The sequence below is a fragment of the Oncorhynchus gorbuscha genome, unplaced genomic scaffold, assembly GCF_021184085.1.
Source record: "Oncorhynchus gorbuscha isolate QuinsamMale2020 ecotype Even-year unplaced genomic scaffold, OgorEven_v1.0 Un_scaffold_2728, whole genome shotgun sequence".
NCBI lineage: Eukaryota > Metazoa > Chordata > Actinopteri > Salmoniformes > Salmonidae > Oncorhynchus > Oncorhynchus gorbuscha.
Genome location: NW_025747160.1, coordinates 32,501 through 54,062, shown reverse-complemented (window position 1 = coordinate 54,062; position 21,562 = coordinate 32,501). Strand labels below are relative to the sequence as shown.

At 44.0% G+C, this 21,562-nt stretch overlaps 1 protein-coding gene across 1 annotated transcript in view; it reads left to right on the top strand.

The window, feature by feature from the left end:
- Positions 1–21,562, top strand: part of LOC124026394 (adhesion G protein-coupled receptor L1-like) — a gene marked incomplete at its 3' end in the record, with an annotated part of 54,090 nt that overhangs the window by 3,278 nt on the left and 29,250 nt on the right. Inside the window, exons 2-5 of the mRNA XM_046339422.1 lie at positions 13,528–13,649; positions 14,391–14,474; positions 20,156–20,285; positions 20,759–20,868. Of these exons, the coding sequence (XP_046195378.1) occupies positions 13,580–13,649; positions 14,391–14,474; positions 20,156–20,285; positions 20,759–20,868 (394 nt within the window). The remainder of the gene's footprint in view (positions 1–13,527; positions 13,650–14,390; positions 14,475–20,155; positions 20,286–20,758; positions 20,869–21,562) is intronic.

Sequence of the window (21,562 nt, the reverse complement as noted above, 5' to 3'; positions counted from 1 at the left end):
GGGAGTTTTACGGTAGGTTCACCTACAGCTCTGTCGCACGCTGGGTCTAGACATAGTCAATGGTTGGCTTCGAGGGGAGTTTTACGGTAGGTACACCTACAGCTCATCCCTTGGTAGTAGTACTGTAGATTACTGCATCAGTGACCTCAACCCAGAGTCTCTCAGACCGTTCACTATCAGCCTACTGACCTCAACCCAGAGTCTCTCAGACCGTTCACTATCAGCCTACTGACCTCAACCCAGAGTCTCTCAGACCGTTCACTATCAGCCTACTGACCTCAACCCAGAGTCTCTCAGACCGTTCACTATCAGCCCACTGACCTCAACCCAGAGTCTCTCAGACCGTTCACTATCAGCCCACTGACCTCAACCCAGAGTCTCTCAGACCGTTCACTATCAGCCTACTGACCTCAACCCAGAGTCTCTCAGACCGTTCACTATCAGCCTACTGACCTCAACCCAGAGTCTCTCAGACCGTTCACTATCAGCCTACTGACCTCAACCCAGAGTCTCTCAGACCGTTCACTATCAGCCTACTGACCTCAACCCAGAGTCTCTCAGACCGTTCACTATCAGCCTACTGACCTCAACCCAGAGTCTCTCAGACCGTTCACTATCAGCCTACTGACACCCTGTCAGATCACAGCACAATCACAGTCTACTTCAACAGAGCAATACTCAATGATGAGGCATCAAAGCCAAAGGACTTCGATAATATTAAGAAATGCTATAGATGGAAGGAATGTAGTGTGGAAACCTACCAGAAAACAATTAGGCAACAATAAATTCCATCCCATTTAGACAACTTCCTGGACATTACTATTACTGTAGTAGTGAAGGTGTAAACTTGGCTTAGAAAACCTGAACTGTATAGTTGACCTCTCGGCTTCACCTCAAATCTATACATTTCAAGCCGTCAACCGAAGAAAAAAAACGAAGAAAATGAACAACAATTGCAAATGGTTTGATGAAGAATGAAAAAACCTAAGAAAGAAATTGAGAAACCTGTCCAACCAAAAACACAGAGACCCAGAAAACCTGAGTCTACGTCTTCACTATGGTGAATCACTAAAACAATACAGAAATACACTACGGAAAGAGAAGGAACAGCACGTCAGAAATCAGCTCTATGTAATTGAAGAATCCAATGAATCAAACCACTTTTGGGAAAATTGGAAAACACTAAACAAGCAACATGAAGAATCAGATAAACCACTTCTCCAATATGGCTCTATAACAAACAATAGACAGCAACAACAAATACATTTTTATTTTTAAATGTTTTTATTTTACCTTTATTTAACCAGGCAAGTCAGTGAAGAACAAATTCTTATTTTCAATGACGGCCAAGGAAAAGTGGGTTAACTGGTCTAGGAACAGTGGGTTAACTGGTCTAGGAACAGTGGGTTAACTGGTCTAGGAACAGTGGGTTAACTGGTCTAGGAACAGTGGGTGAACTGGTCTAGGAACAGTGGGTGAACTGGTCTAGGAACAGTGGGTTAACTGGTCTAGGAACAGTGGGTTAACTGGTCTAGGAACAGTGGGTTAACTGGTCTAGGAACAGTGGGTTAACTGGTCTAGGAACAGTGGGTTAACTGGTCTAGGAACAGTGGGTTAACTGGTCTAGGAACAGTGGGTTAACTGGTCTAGGAACAGTGGGTGAACTGGTCTAGGAACAGTGGGTTAACTGGTCTAGGAACAGTGGGTGAACTGGTCTAGGAACAGTGGGTGAACTGGTCTAGGAACAGTGGGTGAACTGCCTGTTCAGGGGCAGAACGACAGATTTGTACCTTGTCAGCTCGGGGTTTGAAACTTGCAACCTTCCGGTTACTAGTCCAATGCTCTAACCACTAGGCTACCCTGCCTCTAACCACTAGGCTACTCTGCCTCTAACCACTAGGCTACCCTGCCTCTAACCACTAGGCTACTCTGCCTCTAACCACTAGGCTATCCTGCCTCTAACCACTAGGCTACCCTGCCTCTAACCACTAGACTACCCTGCCTCTAACCACTAGGCTACCCTGCCTCTAACCACTAGGCTACCCTGCCTCTAACCACTAGACTACCCTGCCTCTAACCACTAGGCTACCCTGCCTCTAACCACTAGGCTACCTGTCTCTAACCACTAGGCTACCCTGCCTCTAACCACTAGGCTACCCTGCCTCTAACCACTAGGCTACCCTGCCTCTAACCACTAGGCTACCCTGTCTCTAACCACTAGGCTACCCTGCCTCTAACCACTAGGCTACCCTGCCTCTAACCACTAGGCTACCCTGCCTCTAACCACTAGGCTACCTGTCTCTAACCACTAGGCTACCCTGACTCTAACCACTAGACTACCCTGCCTCTAACCACTAGGCTACCCTGCCTCTAACCACTAGGCTACCCTGCCTCTAACCACTAGGCTACCCTGCCTCTAACCACTAGGCTACCCTGCCTCTAACCACTAGTCTACCCTGCCTCTAACCACTAGGCTACCCTGCCTCTAACCACTAGGCCTCCCTGCCTCTAACCACTAGGCTACCCTGCCTCTAACCACTAGTCTACCCTGCCTCTAACCACTAGGCTACCCTGTCTCTAACCACTAGGCCACCCTGCCTCTAACCACTAGTCTACCCTGCCTCTAACCACTAGACTACCCTGCCTCTAACCACTAGTCTACCCTGCCTCTAACCACTAGGCTACCCTGCCTCTAACCACTAGGCTACCCTGCCTCTAACCACTAGGCTACCCTGCCTCTAACCACTAGTCTACCCTGCCTCTAACCACTAGGCTACCCTGCCTCTAACCACTAGGCCACCCTGCCTCTAACCACTAGGCTACCCTGCCTCTAACCACTAGTCTACCCTGCCTCTAACCACTAGGCTACCCTGTCTCTAACCACTAGGCCACCCTGCCTCTAACCACTAGTCTACCCTGCCTCTAACCACTAGGCTACCCTGCCTCTAACCACTAGTCTACCCTGCCTCTAACCACTAGGCTACCCTGCCTCTAACCACTAGTCTACCCTGCCTCTAACCACTAGGCCACCCTGCCACCCCATGATCAAATACAAATCTTAGAATCAACTACTAAACACTACCAGAACCCACTGGATGATCCAATTACATGGATTGAACTACAAGACAACATTCAAACCCTCCAACCCTAAAAGGCCTGTGGTGTTGATGGTAATCCTCAATGAAATGATAAAATACACAGACCACAAATTCCAATTGGCTATACTTAAACTCTTTAGCATCATACTTAGCTCTGGCATATTCCCCAATATTTGGAACCAAGGACTGATCACCCCAATCTACAAAGGTGGAGACAAATTTGACCTCAATAACTTCCATTGTTACGATATTGTGTCTAGATGTAGGTGAAGGAGTGAAACGCAAGAGAGCAGAGATGAGGAAGGCAGAAGTGTGTGTGTGTGTGTGTGTGTGTGTGTGTGTGTGTGTGTGTGTGTGTGTGTGTGTGTGTGTGTGTGTGTGTGTGTGTGTGTGTGTGTGTGTGTGTGTGTGTGTGTGCGCCTGTCACAGGAAAACAAAGCAAATCTAACCAGTACACCATTCATTTACATCAACCACCAGATACAAACATCTAATTTTCATACACACACACACACACGCACGCACGCACGCACGCACGCACGCACGCACGCACGCACGCACACACACACACACACACACACACACACACACACACACACACACACACACACACACACACACACACACACTGCTGATTTGGTTGGGTCTTATACAGTCTGCAATGGAAATCAGGCAGGAAAATAAGACCTGTAGGGTCCCCTTATACCACTATTTACATATGTACCTACAATACACACACACACAGAGACACACACTGACTCACTAACATACACACGCACACACAAACGCACGCATACACACACACACACATAGACATGCACTGACTCACTAACATACACACGTACACACACACACACACACACAGTCTCTCTCTCTTCCAGCTTGTCTTTGTGTCCCTTTATTGTGTCCTAATGTCCTTCATCCTGAGGCTAGTCTCCTTCTCTCTCTCCTCCCTTCCCCTCTCCTTCTCCCTTCTCTCTCTCCTCCCTTCCCCTCTCCTTCTCCATTCTCTCTCTCCTCCCTTCCCCTCTCCTTCTCCCTTCTCTCTCTCCTCCCTTCCCCTCTCCTTCTCCCTTCTCTCTCTCCTCCCTTCCCCTCTCCTTCTCCCTTCTCTCTCTCCTCCCTTCCCCTCTCCTTCTCCCTTCCCCTCTCCTTCTCTCTCTCCTCCCTTCCCCTCTCATTCTCTCTCCTTCTCCCTTCCCTCTCCTTCTCCCTTCCCACTCTCCTCCTCCCTTCCCTCTCCTCCTCCCTTCCCCTCTCCTCCTCCCTTCCCCTCTCCTTCTCCATTCCCCTCTCCTTCTCCCTTCCCCTCCCTTCTCCGTCCCCCTCTCCTTCTCCCTTCCCCCTCCTCCTCCCTTCCCCTCTCCTTCTCCCTTCCCCTCTCCTTCTCCCTTCCCCTCTCCTTCTCCCTTCCCCTCTCCTCCTCCCTTCCCCTCTCCTTCTCCCATCCTCTCTCCTTCTCCCTTCCCCTCTCCTTCACCCTTCCTCTCTCCTTCTCCCTGCCTCTCTCCTTCTCTCTTCCCTCTCCTTCTCCCTTCCCCTCTCCTTCTCCCTTCCCCTCTCCTTCACCCTTCCTCTCTCCTTCTCCCTGCCTCTCTCCTTCTCTCTTCCCTCTCCTTCTCCCTTCCCCTCTCCTTCTCCCTTCCCCTCTCCTTCTCCCTTCCTCTCTCCTTCTCCCTTCCCCTCTCCTTCACCCTTCCTCTCTCATTCTGCCTTCCTCTCTCCTTCTCCCTTCCCCTCTCCTTCTCCCTTCCCCTCTCCTCCTCCCTTCCCCTCTCCTTCACCCTTCCTCTCTCATTCTCCCTTCCTCTCTCCTTCTGCCTTCCTCTCTCCTTCTGCCTTCCTCTCTCCTTCTGCCTTCCTCTCTCCTTCTGCCTTCCTCTCTCCTTCTGCCTTCCTCTCTCCTTCTGCCCTCTCTCCTTCTGCCTTCCTCTCTCCTTCTGCCTTCCTCTCTCCTTCTCCCTTCCCCTCTCCTCCCTTCCTCTCTCCTTCTCCCTTCCCCTCTCTTCTCCCTTCCCCTCCCTTCTCCCTTCCTCTCTCCTTCTGCCTTCCCCTCTCCTTCTCCCTTCCTCTCTCCTTCTCCCTTCCCCTCTCCTTCACCCTTCCCTCTCCTTCTCCCTTCCCCTCTCCTTCTCCCCTTCCAACTCTCCTCCCTTCCCCTCTCCTTCTCCCTTCCTCTCTCCTTCTCCATTCCCCTCTCATTCTGCCTTCCTCTCTCCTTCTCCCTGCCTCTCTCCTTCTCTCTTCCCTCTCCTTCTCCCTTCCCCTCTCCTTCTCCCTTCCCCTCTCCTTCTCCCTTCCTCTCTCCTTCTCCCTTCCCCTCTCCTTCACCCTTCCTCTCTCATTCTGCCTTCCTCTCTCCTTCTCCCTTCCCCTCTCCTTCTCCCTTCCCCTCTCCTCCTCCCTTCCCCTCTCCTTCTCCCTTCCCCTCTCCTTCTGCCTTCCTCTCTCCTTCTGCCTTCCTCTCTCCTTCTGCCTTCCTCTCTCCTTCTGCCATCCTCTCTCCTTCTGCCCTCTCTCCTTCTGCCTTCCTCTCTCCTTCTGCCTTCCTCTCTCCTTCTGCCTTCCCCTCTCCTCCCTTCCTCTCTCCTTCTCCCTTCCCCTCTCCTTCTCCCTTCCCCTCTCCTTCTCCCTTCCTCTCTCCTTCTGCCTTCCCCTCTCCTTCTCCCTTCCTCTCTCCTTCTCCCTTCCCCTCTCCTTCACCCTTCCCCTCTCCTTCTCCCTTCCCCTCTCCTTCTCCCTTCCAACTCTCCTCCCTTCCCCTCTCCTTCTCCCTTCCTCTCTCCTTCTCCATTCCCCTCTCATTCTGCCTTCCTCTCCCTTCTCCCTTCCCCTCTCCTCCTCCCTTCCCCTCTCCTTCTCCCGTTCCCTCTCCTTCTGCCTTCCTCTCTCCTTCTGCCTTCCTTTCTCCTTCTCCCTTCCTCTCTCCTCCTCCCTTCCCCTCTCCTTCTCCCTTCCCCTCTCCTTCTCCCTTCCAACTCTCCTCCCTTCCCCTCTCCTTCTCCCTTCCTCTCTCCTTCTCCATTCCCCTCTCATTCTGCCTTCCTCTCTCCTTCTCCCTTCCCCTCTCCTCCTCCCTTCCCCTCTCCTTCTCCCGTTCCCTCTCCTTCTGCCTTCCTCTCTCCTTCTGCCTTCCTCTCTCCTTCTCTCTTCCTCTCTCCTCCTCCCTTCCCCTCTCCTTCTCCCTTCCCCTCTCCTTCTGCCTTCCTCTCTCCTTCTGCCTTCCTCTCTCCTTCTCCCTTCCTCTCTCCTTCTGCCTTCCCTCTCCTTCTGCCTTCCTCTCTCCTTCTGCCTTCCTCTCTCCCTTCTCCCTTCCTCTCTCCTTCTGCCTTCCTCTCTCCTTCTGCCTTCCTCTCTCCTTCTGCCTTCCTCTCTCCTTCTGCCTTCCCTCTCCTTCTCCCTTCCCCTCTCCTTCTCCCTTCCTCTCTCCTTCTCCATTCCCCTCTCATTCTGCCTTCCTCTCTCTTCTCCCTTCCCCTCTCCTCCTCCCTTCCCCTCTCCTTCTCCCGTTCCCTCTCCTTCTGCCTTCCTCTCTCCTTCTGCCTTCCTCTCTCCTTCTGCCTTCCTCTCTCCTTCTGCCTTCCCTCTCCTTCTCCCTTCCCCTCTCCTTCTGCCTTCCCCTCTCCTTCTCCCTTCCTCTCTCCTTCTGCCTTCCTCTCTCCTTCTGCCTTCCTCTCTCCTTCTGCCTTCCTCTCTCCTTCTGCCTTCCCTCTCCTTCTCCCTTCCCCTCTCCTTCTCCATTCCCCTCTCATTCTGCCTTCCTCTCTCCTTCTCCCTTCCCCTCTCCTCCTCCCTTCCCCTCTCCTTCTCCCGTCCCCTCTCCTTCTGCCTTCCTCTCTCTCCTTCTGCCTTCCCCTCTCCTTCTCCCTTCCCCTCTCCTTCTCCCTTCCACTCTCCTTCTGCCTTCCCTCTCCTTCTCCCTTCCTCTCTCCTTCTGCCTTCCCCTCTCCTTCTGCCTTCCTCTCTCCTTCTCTATTATATTCAGTCTTACTTTCTCTTCTGTGTCCTGTGCTCTCTGTCTCCATTTAGGCCAGACTTTGGCCAGGGGCTGGATTTTGTCCTCAGCCTGGTCTGGGTGTGTGATGCTGGGAGAGTGGGGAACAGTAGGAAGAGGGCTGCGTGTGAGAGAGTGTGGGAGAGTAGGGCGAGGGCTGGAGGTAGGCGAGTATGTGTTTGTATGTGTGTGTGTGTTTGAGTACCATGGACATTTGATGCCTGACCTAAATCTGTCTGCCATCATTACTTAACTAGGAGAAGGAGAGAACCTCAGGAAACACACACAACAATATGAGAGATCACTCTGCAATGAAAGACGCCCAAAAAAACATTACACTGTGTGTGTGTGTGTGTGTGTGTGTGTGTGTGTGTGTGTGTGTGTGTGTGTGTGTGTGTGTGTGTGTGTGTGTGTGTGTGTGTGTGTGTGTGTGTGTGTGTGTGTGTGTGTGTGTGTGTGTGTGTGTGTGTGTGTGTGTGTGTGTGTGTGTGTGTGTGTGTGTGTTAGATAAGGGCGATATATTTCCTGAATTAATGCGAAAATTGAAAAAATATCGATACATGTATAACAATTCTGCACCATAGTTTATAACATCCATCTGCTGTATAGTTTATAACATCCATCTGCTGTATAGTTTATACCATCCATCTGCTGTATAGTTTATAACATCCATCTGCACCATAGTTTATAACATCCATCTGCACCATAGTTTATAACATCCATCTGCTGTATAGATTATAACATCCATCTGCACCATAGTTTATAACATCCATCTGCTGTATAGTTTATAACATCCATCTGCACCATAGTTTATAACATCCATCTGCACCATAGTTTATAACATCCATCTGCTGTATAGTTTATAACATCCATCTGCTGTATAGATTATAACATCCATCTGCACCATAGTTTATAACATCCATCTGCTGTATAGATTATAACATCCATCTGCTGTATAGATTATAACATCCATCTGCTGTATAGTTTATAACATCCATCTGCACCATAGTTTATAACATCCATCTGCACCATAGTTTATAACATCCATCTGCACCATAGTTTATAACATCCATCTGATGTATAGTTTATAAAATCCATCTGCTGTATAGTTTATAACATCCATCTGCTGTGTAGTTTATAACATCCATCTGCACCATAGTTTATAACATCCATCTGCTGTGTAGTTTATAACATCCATCTGCTGTATAGTTTATAACATCCATCTGCTGTGTAGTTTATAACATCCATCTGCACCATAGTTTATAACATCCATCTTCTGTATAATTTATAACATCCATCTGCTGTATAGTTTATAACATTAATCTGCACCATAGTTTATAACATCCATCTGCTGTGTAGTTTATAACATCCATCTGCTGTATAGTTTATAACATCCATCTGCTGTATAGTTTATAACATCCATCTGCTGTGTAGTTTATAACATCCATCTGCACCATAGTTTATAACATCCATCTGCTGTGTAGTTTATAACATCCATCTGCTGTGTAGTTTATAACATCCATCTGCTGTGTAGTTTATAACATCCATCTGCTGTATAGTTTATAACATCCATCTGCTGTATAGTTTATAACATCCATCTGCTGTATAATTTATAACATCCATCTGCACCATAGTTTATAACATTAATCTGCACCATAGTTTATAACATCCATCTGCACCATAGTTTATAACATTAATCTGCACCATAGTTTATAACATCCATCTGCTGTGTAGTTTATAACATCCATCTGCTGTATAGTTTATAACATCCATCTGCTGTATAGTTTATAACATCCATCTGCTGTATAGTTTATAACATCCATCTGCACCATAGTTTATAACATCCATCTGCTGTGTAGTTTATAACATCCATCTGCTGTATAGTTTATAACATCCATCTGCTGTGTAGTTTATAACATCCATCTGCTGTATAGTTTATAACATCCATCTGCTGTATAGTTTATAACATCCATCTGCTGTATAGTTTATAACATCCATCTGCTGTATAGTTTATAACATCCATCTGCTGTATAGTTTATAATATCCATCTGCTGTATAGTTTATAACTTCCATCTGCACCATAGTTTATAACATTAATCTGCACCATAGTTTATAACATCCATCTGCTGTATAGTTTATAACATCCATCCGCTGTATAGTTTATAACATCCATCTGCTGTGTAGTTTATAACATCCATCTGCTGTATAGATTATAACATCCATCTGCTGTATAGTTTATAACATCCATCTGCTGTATAGTTTATAACATCCATCTGCTGTATAGATTATAACATCCATCTGCTGTATAGTTTATAACATCCATCTGCTGTATAGTTTATAACATCCATCTGCTGTATAGTTTATAACATCCATCTGCTGTATAGTTTATAACATCCATCTGCTGTATAGTTTATAACATCCATCTGCTGTGTAGTTTATAACATCCATCTGCACCATAGTTTATAACATCCATCTGCTGTATAGTTTATAACATTAATCTGCACCATAGTTTATAACATCCATCTGCTGTATAGTTTATAACATCCATCTGCTGTGTAGTTTATAACATCCATCTGCTGTATAGTTTATAACATTAATCTGCACCATAGTTTATAACATCCATCTGCACCATAGTTTATAACATCCATCTGCTGTATAGTTTATAACATCCATCTGCTGTGTAGTTTATACCATCCATCTGCACCATAGTTTATAACATCCATCTGCACCATAGTTTATAACATCCATCTGCGGTATAGTTTATAACATCCATCTGCTGTGTAGTTTATAACATCCATCTGCACCATAGTTTATAACATCCATCTGCTGTATAGTTTATAACATCCATCTGCTGTGTAGTTTATAACATCCATCTGCTGTATAGTTTATAACATCCATCTGCTGTATAGTTTATAAGAGCTACACTGTATAGTTTATGTATAGCTTAGCTAGCTAGCTAGCAAAGCGATTCACATTTGTTGCTAGCTAACCAAATGACACGTGCATCTCTAGCTGTGTCGCCACCGAAAAATGATATGAGGGGAAAAGTCAGTCAGTCACCCACTCCTCCAATCACATGTCATCCTCCTACTGTAGCATCTAGCTATCTAGCTAACGTTAGGCTCCGTGTTGTTAGCTTGCTACATAAATATATATGCTAGCCTATTAGCCCCGTTATGACTGACTTGTGATTATTTCCCTTGATACTTTGATTGTATTGACATTCCCAGCCTTATTTACATTCGTCTGTTTTAGTCTAAAATAGTGAGTCATTGAAATGGAAACAGTCCCGAATGGAGTCAGCAAACAGTGTACCAGGTTGATTTACAACCTGATAGCAATATGTTTGGGACTACCAAGAAATGTATTGGTGAATTATATTAATCATGCGTTGACCTGCATCCATCTATTCTGCCAACAATTCCTTACTGTACGTCATGGAATGTTGAGTCAAATTTTTAAATCTCTTATAAAGTTGGTTTTGTAGCAAGACATTATGATTGTTTGTTTTGTTTTATATCTGCAAAGTAGTTAAAACGATGTCAGTTCCCCTTTTTAACCTTTTGAATTTTGACATTTATGGACAAAAGTCTGATTCTGTAGTGAGACTATGAGAGGTTGTTGTACTTTCACCTCATGACGCCATCAGACTCCATCGCTACGTTCAACAACCAGACTCAAACCCACCTGGTCAGTCTGGCTTTCCCCCCAGTGTAGCTCTGCCTCCTCACTCAGCCCTAGCTGACAGGAAGTAGTCCTTTCCCCCCAGTGTAGCTCCGCCTCCTCACTCAGCCCTAGCTGACAGGAAGTAGTCCTTTCCCCCCAGTGTAGTTCTGCCTCCTCACTCAGCCCTAGCTGACAGGAAGTAGTCCTTTCCCCCCAGTGTAGCTCCGCCTCCTCACTCAGCCCTAGCTGACAGGAAGTAGTCCTTTCCCCCCAGTGTAGTTCTGCCTCCTCACTCAGGCCTAGCTGACAGGAAGTAGTCCTTTCCCCCCAGTGTAGCTCCGCCTCCTCACTCAGCCCTAGCTGACAGGAAGTAGTCCTTTCCCCCCAGTGTAGTTCTGCCTCCCCACTCAGCTCTAGCTGACAGGAAGTAGTCCTTTCCCCCCAGTGTAGCTCTGCCTCCTCACTCAGCCCTAGCTGACAGGAAGTAGTCCTTTCCCCCCAGTGTAGCTCTGCCTCCTCACTCAGCTCTAGCTGACAGGAAGTAGTCCTTTCCCCCCAGTGTAGCTCTGCCTCCTCACTCAGCCCTAGCTGACAGGAAGTAGTCCTTTCCCCTCAGTGTAGCTCTGCCTCCTCACTCAGCCCTAGCTGACAGGAAGTAGTCCTTTCCCCCCAGTGTAGCTCTGCCTCCTCACTCAGCCCTAGCTGACAGGAAGTAGTCCTTTCCCCCCAGTGTAGCTCTGCCTCCTCACTCAGCCCTAGTCCTTTCCCCCCAGTGTAGCTCTGCCTCCTCACTCAGCCCTAGCTGACAGGAAGTAGTCCTTTCCCCCCAGTGTAGCTCTGCCTCCTCACTCAGCTCTAGCTGACAGGAAGTAGTCCTTTCCCCCCAGTGTAGCTCTGCCTCCTCACTCAGCTCTAGCTGACAGGAAGTAGTCCTTTCCCCCCAGTGTAGTTCTGCCTCCTCACTCAGGCCTAGCTGACAGGAAGTAGTCCTTTCCCCCCAGTGTAGCTCTGCCTCCTCACTCAGCCCTAGCTGACAGGAAGTAGTCCTTTCCCCCCAGTGTAGCTCTGCCTCCTCACTCAGCCCTAGCTGACAGGAAGTAGCTACATTTACATTTGAATTGTAATTAGTTTCATCCTTGCTTTTCCCATCTTTTATTGCTGTACAGTGTCCTTGGGGTTTTGAAAGGTCTTTAAATCCAATTATTATTAACATCCTATAATCTACTTATGACAACCTTACGATCACCTTACAATGACCTTCTGACAACCTAACGATCTCCTTCACCACATTCAAAACCCAACTCAAACAACTTAGAATCGTCTTACGACCACCTTATGATAACCTTACAATCGCCCTCAGCTCATTCCACTCTAATAGATGAGTTCCTGTCTGGTGTATCATTTATTTACGTTTACTGAAAAATGGCCGAAGGTTGCAGAAGGGCAATGTGTGTGTGTGTGTGTGTGTGTGTGTGTGTGTGTGTGTGTGTGTGTGTGTGTGTGTGTGTGTGTGTGTGTGTGTGTGTGTGTGTGTGTGTGTGTGTGTGTGTGTGTGTGTGTGTGTGTGTGTGTGTGTGTGTGTGTGTGTGTGTGTGTGTGTGTGTGTGTGTGTGTGTGTGTGTGTGTGAGTGTGTGTGTGTCTGTGTGTGTGCGTGCGTGTGTGTATGTGTGCGTGTGTAGACAACCCTTTACTCTCATTCCCTCCGTCTCGTTCCCTCTCCTCTTCGCTCTTCTCCCTCCCTCCTTCCTTCCGTCTCTCTCTGACTGTGACGTCCTGTTACCATGGTAACAGTGGAACGAGGGAGTACTGTGCAGCGGCAGCTTTCCCTTCATCTCTCACCGTTTTTCTCGGTCCTTCTTTCACTCTCTCTCTCATCTTTCTCCCTCTTTCTACACTGCTCTCCCTTTTTCCACCTCTCAATCTGTCTTCCTGTTTTACATTGTTGTATCTCTCTCTCTCTCTCTCTCTCTCTCTCTCTCTCTCTCTCTCTCTCTCTCTCTCTCTCTCTCTCTCTCTCTCTCTCCCTCTCTCTCTCTCTCTCTCTCTCTCTCTCTCTCTCTCTCTCTCTCTCTCTCTCTCTCTCTCTCTCTCTCTCTCTCCTCTCTCTCTCTCTCTCTCTCTCTCTCTCTCTCTCTCTCTCTGTCTCTCTGTCTCTCTCTCTCCCTCTCTCTCTCTCTCTCTCTCTGTCTCTCTCTCTGTGTGTGTTTCCCCCTGCTGTAGCACCACACCATCTCTGCCGGGCCATTTAAATGATTCACAGGGAGGCATACCATTGTCATAATCAGTGGACATCCACATAAATCAGCTCACATGAACGCCACACACAGACACACACAGACACACACAGACACACAAGCACACACACAGACACACACAGCCACACACAGACACACACAGCCACACACAGACACACACAGACACACACAGACACACAAGCACACACACAGACACACACAGACACACACACAGACACACACAGCCACACACAGACACACACAGACACACAAGCACACACACAGACACACACAGACACACACAGACACACAAGCACACACACAGACACACACAGCCACACACAGACACACACAGCCACACACAGACACACACAGACACACACAGACACACAAGCACACACACAGACACACACAGACACACACACAGACACACACAGCCACACACAGACACACACAGACACACACAGACACACACAGACACACACAGACACACATACTCCCTCTCACTTAACTTCTTCTCCTCTTCATCCTCAGGCTCTCCTGACGTGCCTGGTGGTATCACGTCCTGACTCCCCCCCCCCCCGTCATGGCTCTGTCACTGTGGTTCCTGTTTGTGTCTGTCACCACCCTAACTCACGTTGCCCCCTCTGGCCAAGGTAGGAATCACATCCCTAATTACTTAACTAACTGACGAAGCTAACTAACTAACTAACTAACTAACTAACTAACTAACTAACTAACTAACTAACTAACTAACTAACTGCCTAACTAACTAACTGTCTGACTTGCCTAACTAACTAACTGTCTGACGGACTGCCTAACTGACTAACTAACTAACTAACTAACTAACTAACTAACTAACTAACTAACTGATTGCCTAACTAACTAACTGTCTGACGGACTGACTAACTGACTGCCTAACTGACTAACTAACTAACTAACTAACTAACTAACTAACTAACTAACTAACTGTCTGACGGACTGACTAACTAACTGGCGTTTTGCCTAACTGCCTAACTGGCTGATTACCTAAATGACTAATTAACTAACTGGCTGATTACCTAACTGCCTAACTAACTAACTGGCTGATTACCTAAATGACTAACTAACTAACTGGCTGATTACCTAAATGACTAACTAACTAACTGGCTGATTACCTAAATGACTAACTAACTAACTAACTATCTGATTGCCTAATTAACAAACTGACTATCTAATTAACGAAGTGACTGACTGCCTAACTGACTGCCTGACTGATTGATTGACTAACTGACTAACTAACTCACTAACTGACTGACTGCATAACACTCACTCGCTCTCACATACACAGACTATTAATCAGAATGTCTGTCTTAAAGAGGTGTTGGTTAATGAACTGTTGTCTCCCCCCCCCCCAGCGATGTCCAGAGCTGCGATTCCCTTCGGCATCCTGAGGAGGGAGCTAGCGTGTGAGGGCTACCCTATCGAGCTGCGTTGTCCAGGTAGGCATGTGTGTGTGTGTGTGTGTGTGTGTGTGTGTGTGTGTGTGTGTGTGTGTGTGTGTGTGTGTGTGTGTGTGTGTGTGTGTGTGTGTGTGTGTGTGTGTGTGTGTGTGTGTGTGTGTGTGTGTGTGTGTGTGTGCGCGTGTATGTGTGTGTAGTTGATTGTAATGAAATAATGTGCTGTAGCTGTAATTAGGTTGAATGTAATGAGGTTGGATGTAGTATTCTATCACTGTAATGAGGTTGGATGTAGTATTCTATCACTGTAATGAGGTTGGATGTAGTATTCTATCACTGTAATGAGGTTGGATGTAGTATTCTATCACTGTAATGAGGTTGGATGTAGTATTCTATCACTGTAATGAGGTTGGATGTAGTATTCTATCACTGTAATGAGGTTGGATGTAGTATTCTATCACTGTAATGAGGTTGGATGTAGTAGTCTATCACTGTAATGAGGAAGGATGGAGTAGTCTATCACTGTAATGAGGAAGGATGGAGTAGTCTATCACTGTAATGAGGTTGGATGTAGTAGTCTATCACAGTAATGAGGTTGGATGTAGTAGTCTATCACTGTAATGAGGAAGGATGGAGTAGTCTATCACTGTAATGAGGTTGGATGTAGTAGTCTATCACAGTAATGAGGTTGGATGTAGTAGTCTATCACTGTAATGAGGTTGGATGTAGTAGTCTATCACTGTAATGAGGAAGGATGGAGTAGTCTATCACTGTAATGAGGTTGGATGTAGTAGTCTATCACAGTAATGAGGTTGGATGTAGTAGTCTATCACTGTAATGAGGTTGGATGTAGTAGTCTATCAAAGTAATGAGGTTGGATGTAGTAGTCTATCACTGTAATGAGGATGGATGTAGTAGTCTATCACTGTAATGAGGATGGATGTAGTATTCTATCAAAGTAATGATTGAATTCTTATAACTAGTCTTTCACTGCTTCACTAGAATGATACATTATAACGAGTCTTTCACTGCTTTACTAGAATGATACATTATAACGAGTCTTTCACTGCTTTACTAGAATGATACTTTATAACTAGTCTTTCACTGCTTCACTAGAATGATACATTATAACTAGTCTCCCTGCTTTACTAGAATGATACATAATAACTAGTCTCCCTGCTTTACTAGAATGATACATTATAACTAGTCTTTCACTGCTAGAATGATACATTATAACTAGTCTCCCTGCTTTACTAGAATGATACATTATAACTAGTCTCCCTGCTTTACCAGAATGATATATTATAACTAGTCTTTCACTGCTTTACTAGAATGATACATTATAACTAGTCTTTCACTGCTTCACTAGAATGATACATTATAACTAGTCTTTCACTGCTAGAATTATACATTATAACTAGTCTTTCACTGCTTTACTAGAATGATACATTATAACTAGTCTTTCACTGCTTTACTAGAATGATACATTATAACTAGTCTTTCACTGCTAGAATGATACATTATAACTAGTCTCACTGCTTCACTAGAATGATACATTATAACTAGTCTTTCACTGCTTCACTAGAATGATACATTATAACGAGTCTTTCACTGCTTTACTAGAATGATACATTATAACGAGTCTTTCACTGCTTTACTAGAATGATACTTTATAACTAGTCTTTCACTGCTTCACTAGAATGATACATTATAACTAGTCTCCCTGCTTTACTAGAATGATACATAATAACTAGTCTCCCTGCTTTACTAGAATGATACATTATAACTAGTCTTTCACTGCTAGAATGATACATTATAACTAGTCTCCCTGCTTTACTAGAATGATACATTATAACTAGTCTCCCTGCTTTACCAGAATGACACATTATAACTAGTCTTTCACTGCTTCACTAGAATGATACATTATAACTAGTCTTTCACTGCTAGAATTATACATTATAACTAGTCTTTCACTGCTTTACTAGAATGATACATTATAACTAGTCTTTCACTGCTTTACTAGAATGATACATTATAACTAGTCTTTCACTGCTAGAATGATACATTATAACTAGTCTCACTGCTTCACTAGAATGATACATTATAACTAGTCTTTCACTGCAAGAATGATACATTATAACTAGTATCTCCCTGCTTTACTAGAATGATACATTATAACTAGTCTTTCACTGCTTTACTAGAATGATACATTATAACTAGTCTCCCTGCTTTACTAGAATGATACATTATAACTAGTCTCCCTGCTTTACTAGAATGATACATTATAACTCGTCTCCCTGCTTTACTAGAATGATACATTATAACTAGTCTCCCTGCTTTACTAGAATGATACATTATAACTAGTCTCCCTGCTTTACTAGAATGATACATTATAACTAGTCTCCCTGCTTTACTAGAATGATACATTATAACAAGTCTGTCACTGCTTTACTAGAATGATACATTATAACTAGTCTCCCTGCTTTACTAGAATGATACATTATAACTCGTCTCCCTGCTTTACTAGAATGATACATTATAACTAGTCTCCCTGCTTTACTAGAATGATACATTATAACTAGTCTCCCTGCTTTACTAGAATGATACATTATAACTAGTCTCCCTGCTTTACTAGAATGATACATTATAACTAGTCTCCCTGCTTTACTAGAATGATACATTATAACTAGTCTCCCTGCTTTACTAGAATGATACATTATAACTAGTCTCCCTGCTTTACTAGAATGATACATTATAACAAGTCTTTCACTGCTTTACTAGAATGATACATTATAACTAGTCTCCCTGATTTACTAGAATGATACATTATAACTCGTCTCCCTGCTTTACTAGAATGATACATTATAACTAGTCTCCCTGCTTTACTAGAATGATACATTATAACTAGTCTCCCTGCTTTACTAGAATGATACATTATAACTAGTCTCCTGCTTTACTAGAATGATACATTATAACTAGTCTCCCTGCTTTACTAGAATGATACATTATAACTAGTCTCCCTGCTTTACTAGAATGATACATTATAACAAGTCTTTCACTGCTTTACTAGAATGATACATTATAACTAGTCTCCCTGCTTTACTAGAATGATACATTATAACTAGTCTCCCTGCTTTACTAGAATGATACATTATAACAAGTCTTTCACTGCTTTACTGGAATGATACATTATAACTAGTCTCCCTGCTTTACCAGAATGATACATTATAACTAGTCTCCCTGCTTTACTAGAATGATACATAATAACTAGTCTTTCACTGCTTTACTAGAATGATACATTATAACTAGTCTCCCTGCTTTACTAGAATGATACATTATAACAAGTCTTTCACTGCTTTACTAGAATGATACATTATAACTAGTCTTTCACTGCTAGAATGATACATTATAACTAGTCTCCCTGCTTTACTAGAATGATACATTATAACTAGTCTCCCTGCTTTACCAGAATGATATATTATAACTAGTCTTTCACTGCTTTACTAGAATGATACATTATAACTAGTCTTTCACTGCTTCACTAGAATGATACATTATAACTAGTCTTTCACTGCTAGAATTATACATTATAACTAGTCTTTCACTGCTTTACTAGAATGATACATTATAACTAGTCTTTCACTGCTTTACTAGAATGATACATTATAACTAGTCTTTCACTGCTAGAATGATACATTATAACTAGTCTCACTGCTTCACTAGAATGATACATTATAACTAGTCTTTCACTGCTTCACTAGAATGATACATTATAACGAGTCTTTCACTGCTTTACTAGAATGATACATTATAACGAGTCTTTCACTGCTTTACTAGAATGATACTTTATAACTAGTCTTTCACTGCTTCACTAGAATGATACATTATAACTAGTCTCCCTGCTTTACTAGAATGATACATAATAACTAGTCTCCCTGCTTTACTAGAATGATACATTATAACTAGTCTTTCACTGCTAGAATGATACATTATAACTAGTCTCCCTGCTTTACTAGAATGATACATTATAACTAGTCTCCCTGCTTTACCAGAATGACACATTATAACTAGTCTTTCACTGCTTCACTAGAATGATACATTATAACTAGTCTTTCACTGCTAGAATTATACATTATAACTAGTCTTTCACTGCTTTACTAGAATGATACATTATAACTAGTCTTTCACTGCTTTACTAGAATGATACATTATAACTAGTCTTTCACTGCTAGAATGATACATTATAACTAGTCTCACTGCTTCACTAGAATGATACATTATAACTAGTCTTTCACTGCAAGAATGATACATTATAACTAGTATCTCCCTGCTTTACTAGAATGATACATTATAACTAGTCTTTCACTGCTTTACTAGAATGATACATTATAACTAGTCTCCCTGCTTTACTAGAATGATACATTATAACTAGTCTCCCTGCTTTACTAGAATGATACATTATAACTCGTCTCCCTGCTTTACTAGAATGATACATTATAACTAGTCTCCCTGCTTTACTAGAATGATACATTATAACTAGTCTCCCTGCTTTACTAGAATGATACATTATAACTAGTCTCCCTGCTTTACTAGAATGATACATTATAACAAGTCTGTCACTGCTTTACTAGAATGATACATTATAACTAGTCTCCCTGCTTTACTAGAATGATACATTATAACTCGTCTCCCTGCTTTACTAGAATGATACATTATAACTAGTCTCCCTGCTTTACTAGAATGATACATTATAACTAGTCTCCCTGCTTTACTAGAATGATACATTATAACTAGTCTCCCTGCTTTACTAGAATGATACATTATAACTAGTCTCCTGCTTTACTAGAATGATACATTATAACTAGTCTCCCTGCTTTACTAGAATGATACATTATAACTAGTCTCCCTGCTTTACTAGAATGATACATTATAACAAGTCTTTCACTGCTTTACTAGAATGATACATTATAACTAGTCTCCCTGATTTACTAGAATGATACATTATAACTCGTCTCCCTGCTTTACTAGAATGATACATTATAACTAGTCTCCCTGCTTTACTAGAATGATACATTATAACTAGTCTCCCTGCTTTACTAGAATGATACATTATAACTAGTCTCCCTGCTTTACTAGAATGATACATTATAACTAGTCTCCCTGCTTTACTAGAATGATACATTATAACTAGTCTCCCTGCTTTACTAGAATGATACATTATAACAAGTCTTTCACTGCTTTACTAGAATGATACATTATAACTAGTCTCCCTGCTTTACTAGAATGATACATTATAACTAGTCTCCCTGCTTTACTAGAATGATACATTATAACAAGTCTTTCACTGCTTTACTGGAATGATACATTATAACTAGTCTCCCTGCTTTACCAGAATGATACATTATAACTAGTCTCCCTGCTTTACTAGAATGATACATAATAACTAGTCTTTCACTGCTTTACTAGAATGATACATTATAACTAGTCTCCCTGCTTTACTAGAATGATACATTATAACAAGTCTTTCACTGCTTTACTAGAATGATACATTATAACTAGTCTCCCTGCTTTACTAGAATGAGCCATTATAACTAGTCTCCCTGCTCTACTGGAATGACACATTATATATTTGACCCTTTGTTTAATGTTTCCAATACTTTTGAAAATACTTTTAAACAGCTGAATTCATCCATTTTGTCTTCCTGGGAAATGACCGTTTCTAGGAAGTGACGTCATAATGATTGAGACGGCAAACTACGGACGCACGGACGATAAGATCTGTGACGCGGACCAATTTCAGATGGAGAACACACAGTGTTACCTCCCAGACGCACTCAAGATCATGGCCCAGAGGTGTGTATGTGTGTACCAGAGGATCGGTTCTCAGCACAGTTTTCATTGAAGCCCCAATCAATACTACTACTCTCTCCCCCCTCCCTCCCTCCCTTTGTCTCTCTCTCTCTCTCTCTCTCTCTCTCTCTCTCTCTCTCTCTCTCTCTCTCTCTCTCTCTCTCGCTCTCTCTCTCTCTCTCTCTCTCTCTCTCTCTCTCTCTCTCTCTCTCTCTCTCCCTCTCAATCCCCCTCCCTCCTATCTCCCTTCTCTCTCTCTCTCTCTCTCTCTCTCTCTCTCTCTCTCTCTCTCTCTCTCTCTCTCTCTCTCTCTCTCTCTCTCTCTCCCTCTCAATCCCCCTCCCTCCTATCTTCCTCCTCCCTCTCTCCCTCCTCTCTCCCTCTCTCCCTCTCTCCTTCCTCCCTCCTGCCTACTCCCTCTCTCTCTCTCTCTCTCTCTCTCTCTCTCTCTCCCTGCTCCATCTCTGTCTCTCTAGGTGTAACAACAGGACCCAGTGTGTAGTGATAGCAGGAGTAGATGTGTTTCCAGACCCCTGTCCTGGTACATACAAATACCTGGAGATACAGTATGAATGTGTTCCTTACAGTAAGTACACACACACACTCACAAATGCACACACACACACTCACACATCAACACACCACACACACACACACACACACACACACACACACACACACACACACACACACACACACACACACACACACACACACACACACACACACACACACACACACACACACACACACACACACACACACACACACACTCACACATACACCTACACACAGACACACTCTAACTCTGTTTTATTACAGATTTACCAGCGAGGAACAATTGCTGAATTAATATTTGACTGTGTGTGTTTTATTTTTTTTAAACAGCAACAACTTTCTTCTTTTTCAGCTTTATTTTGTTCATCATGAAAAACTCTGTTTTCTCCACAGGAGGAGAGAGGAAGGAGGGATGGATGGAGAGTGGAGGGAGGAGGGAGGATGGATGGAGAGTGGAGGGAGGAGGGAGGGATGTATGGAGAGTGGAGGGAGGAGGGAGGGATGGATGGAGAGTGGAGGGAGGAGGGAGGGAGGAGGGATGAATGGAGACTGGAGGGAGGAGGGAGGGAGGAGAGATGGATGGAGGGAGGAGGGAGGGATGGATGGAGAGTGGAGGGAGGAGGGAGGATGGATGGAGAGTGGAGGGAGGAGGGAGGGATGGATGGAGAGTGGAGGGAGGAGGGAGGGAGGAGGGATGAATGGAGACTGGAGGGAGGAGGGAG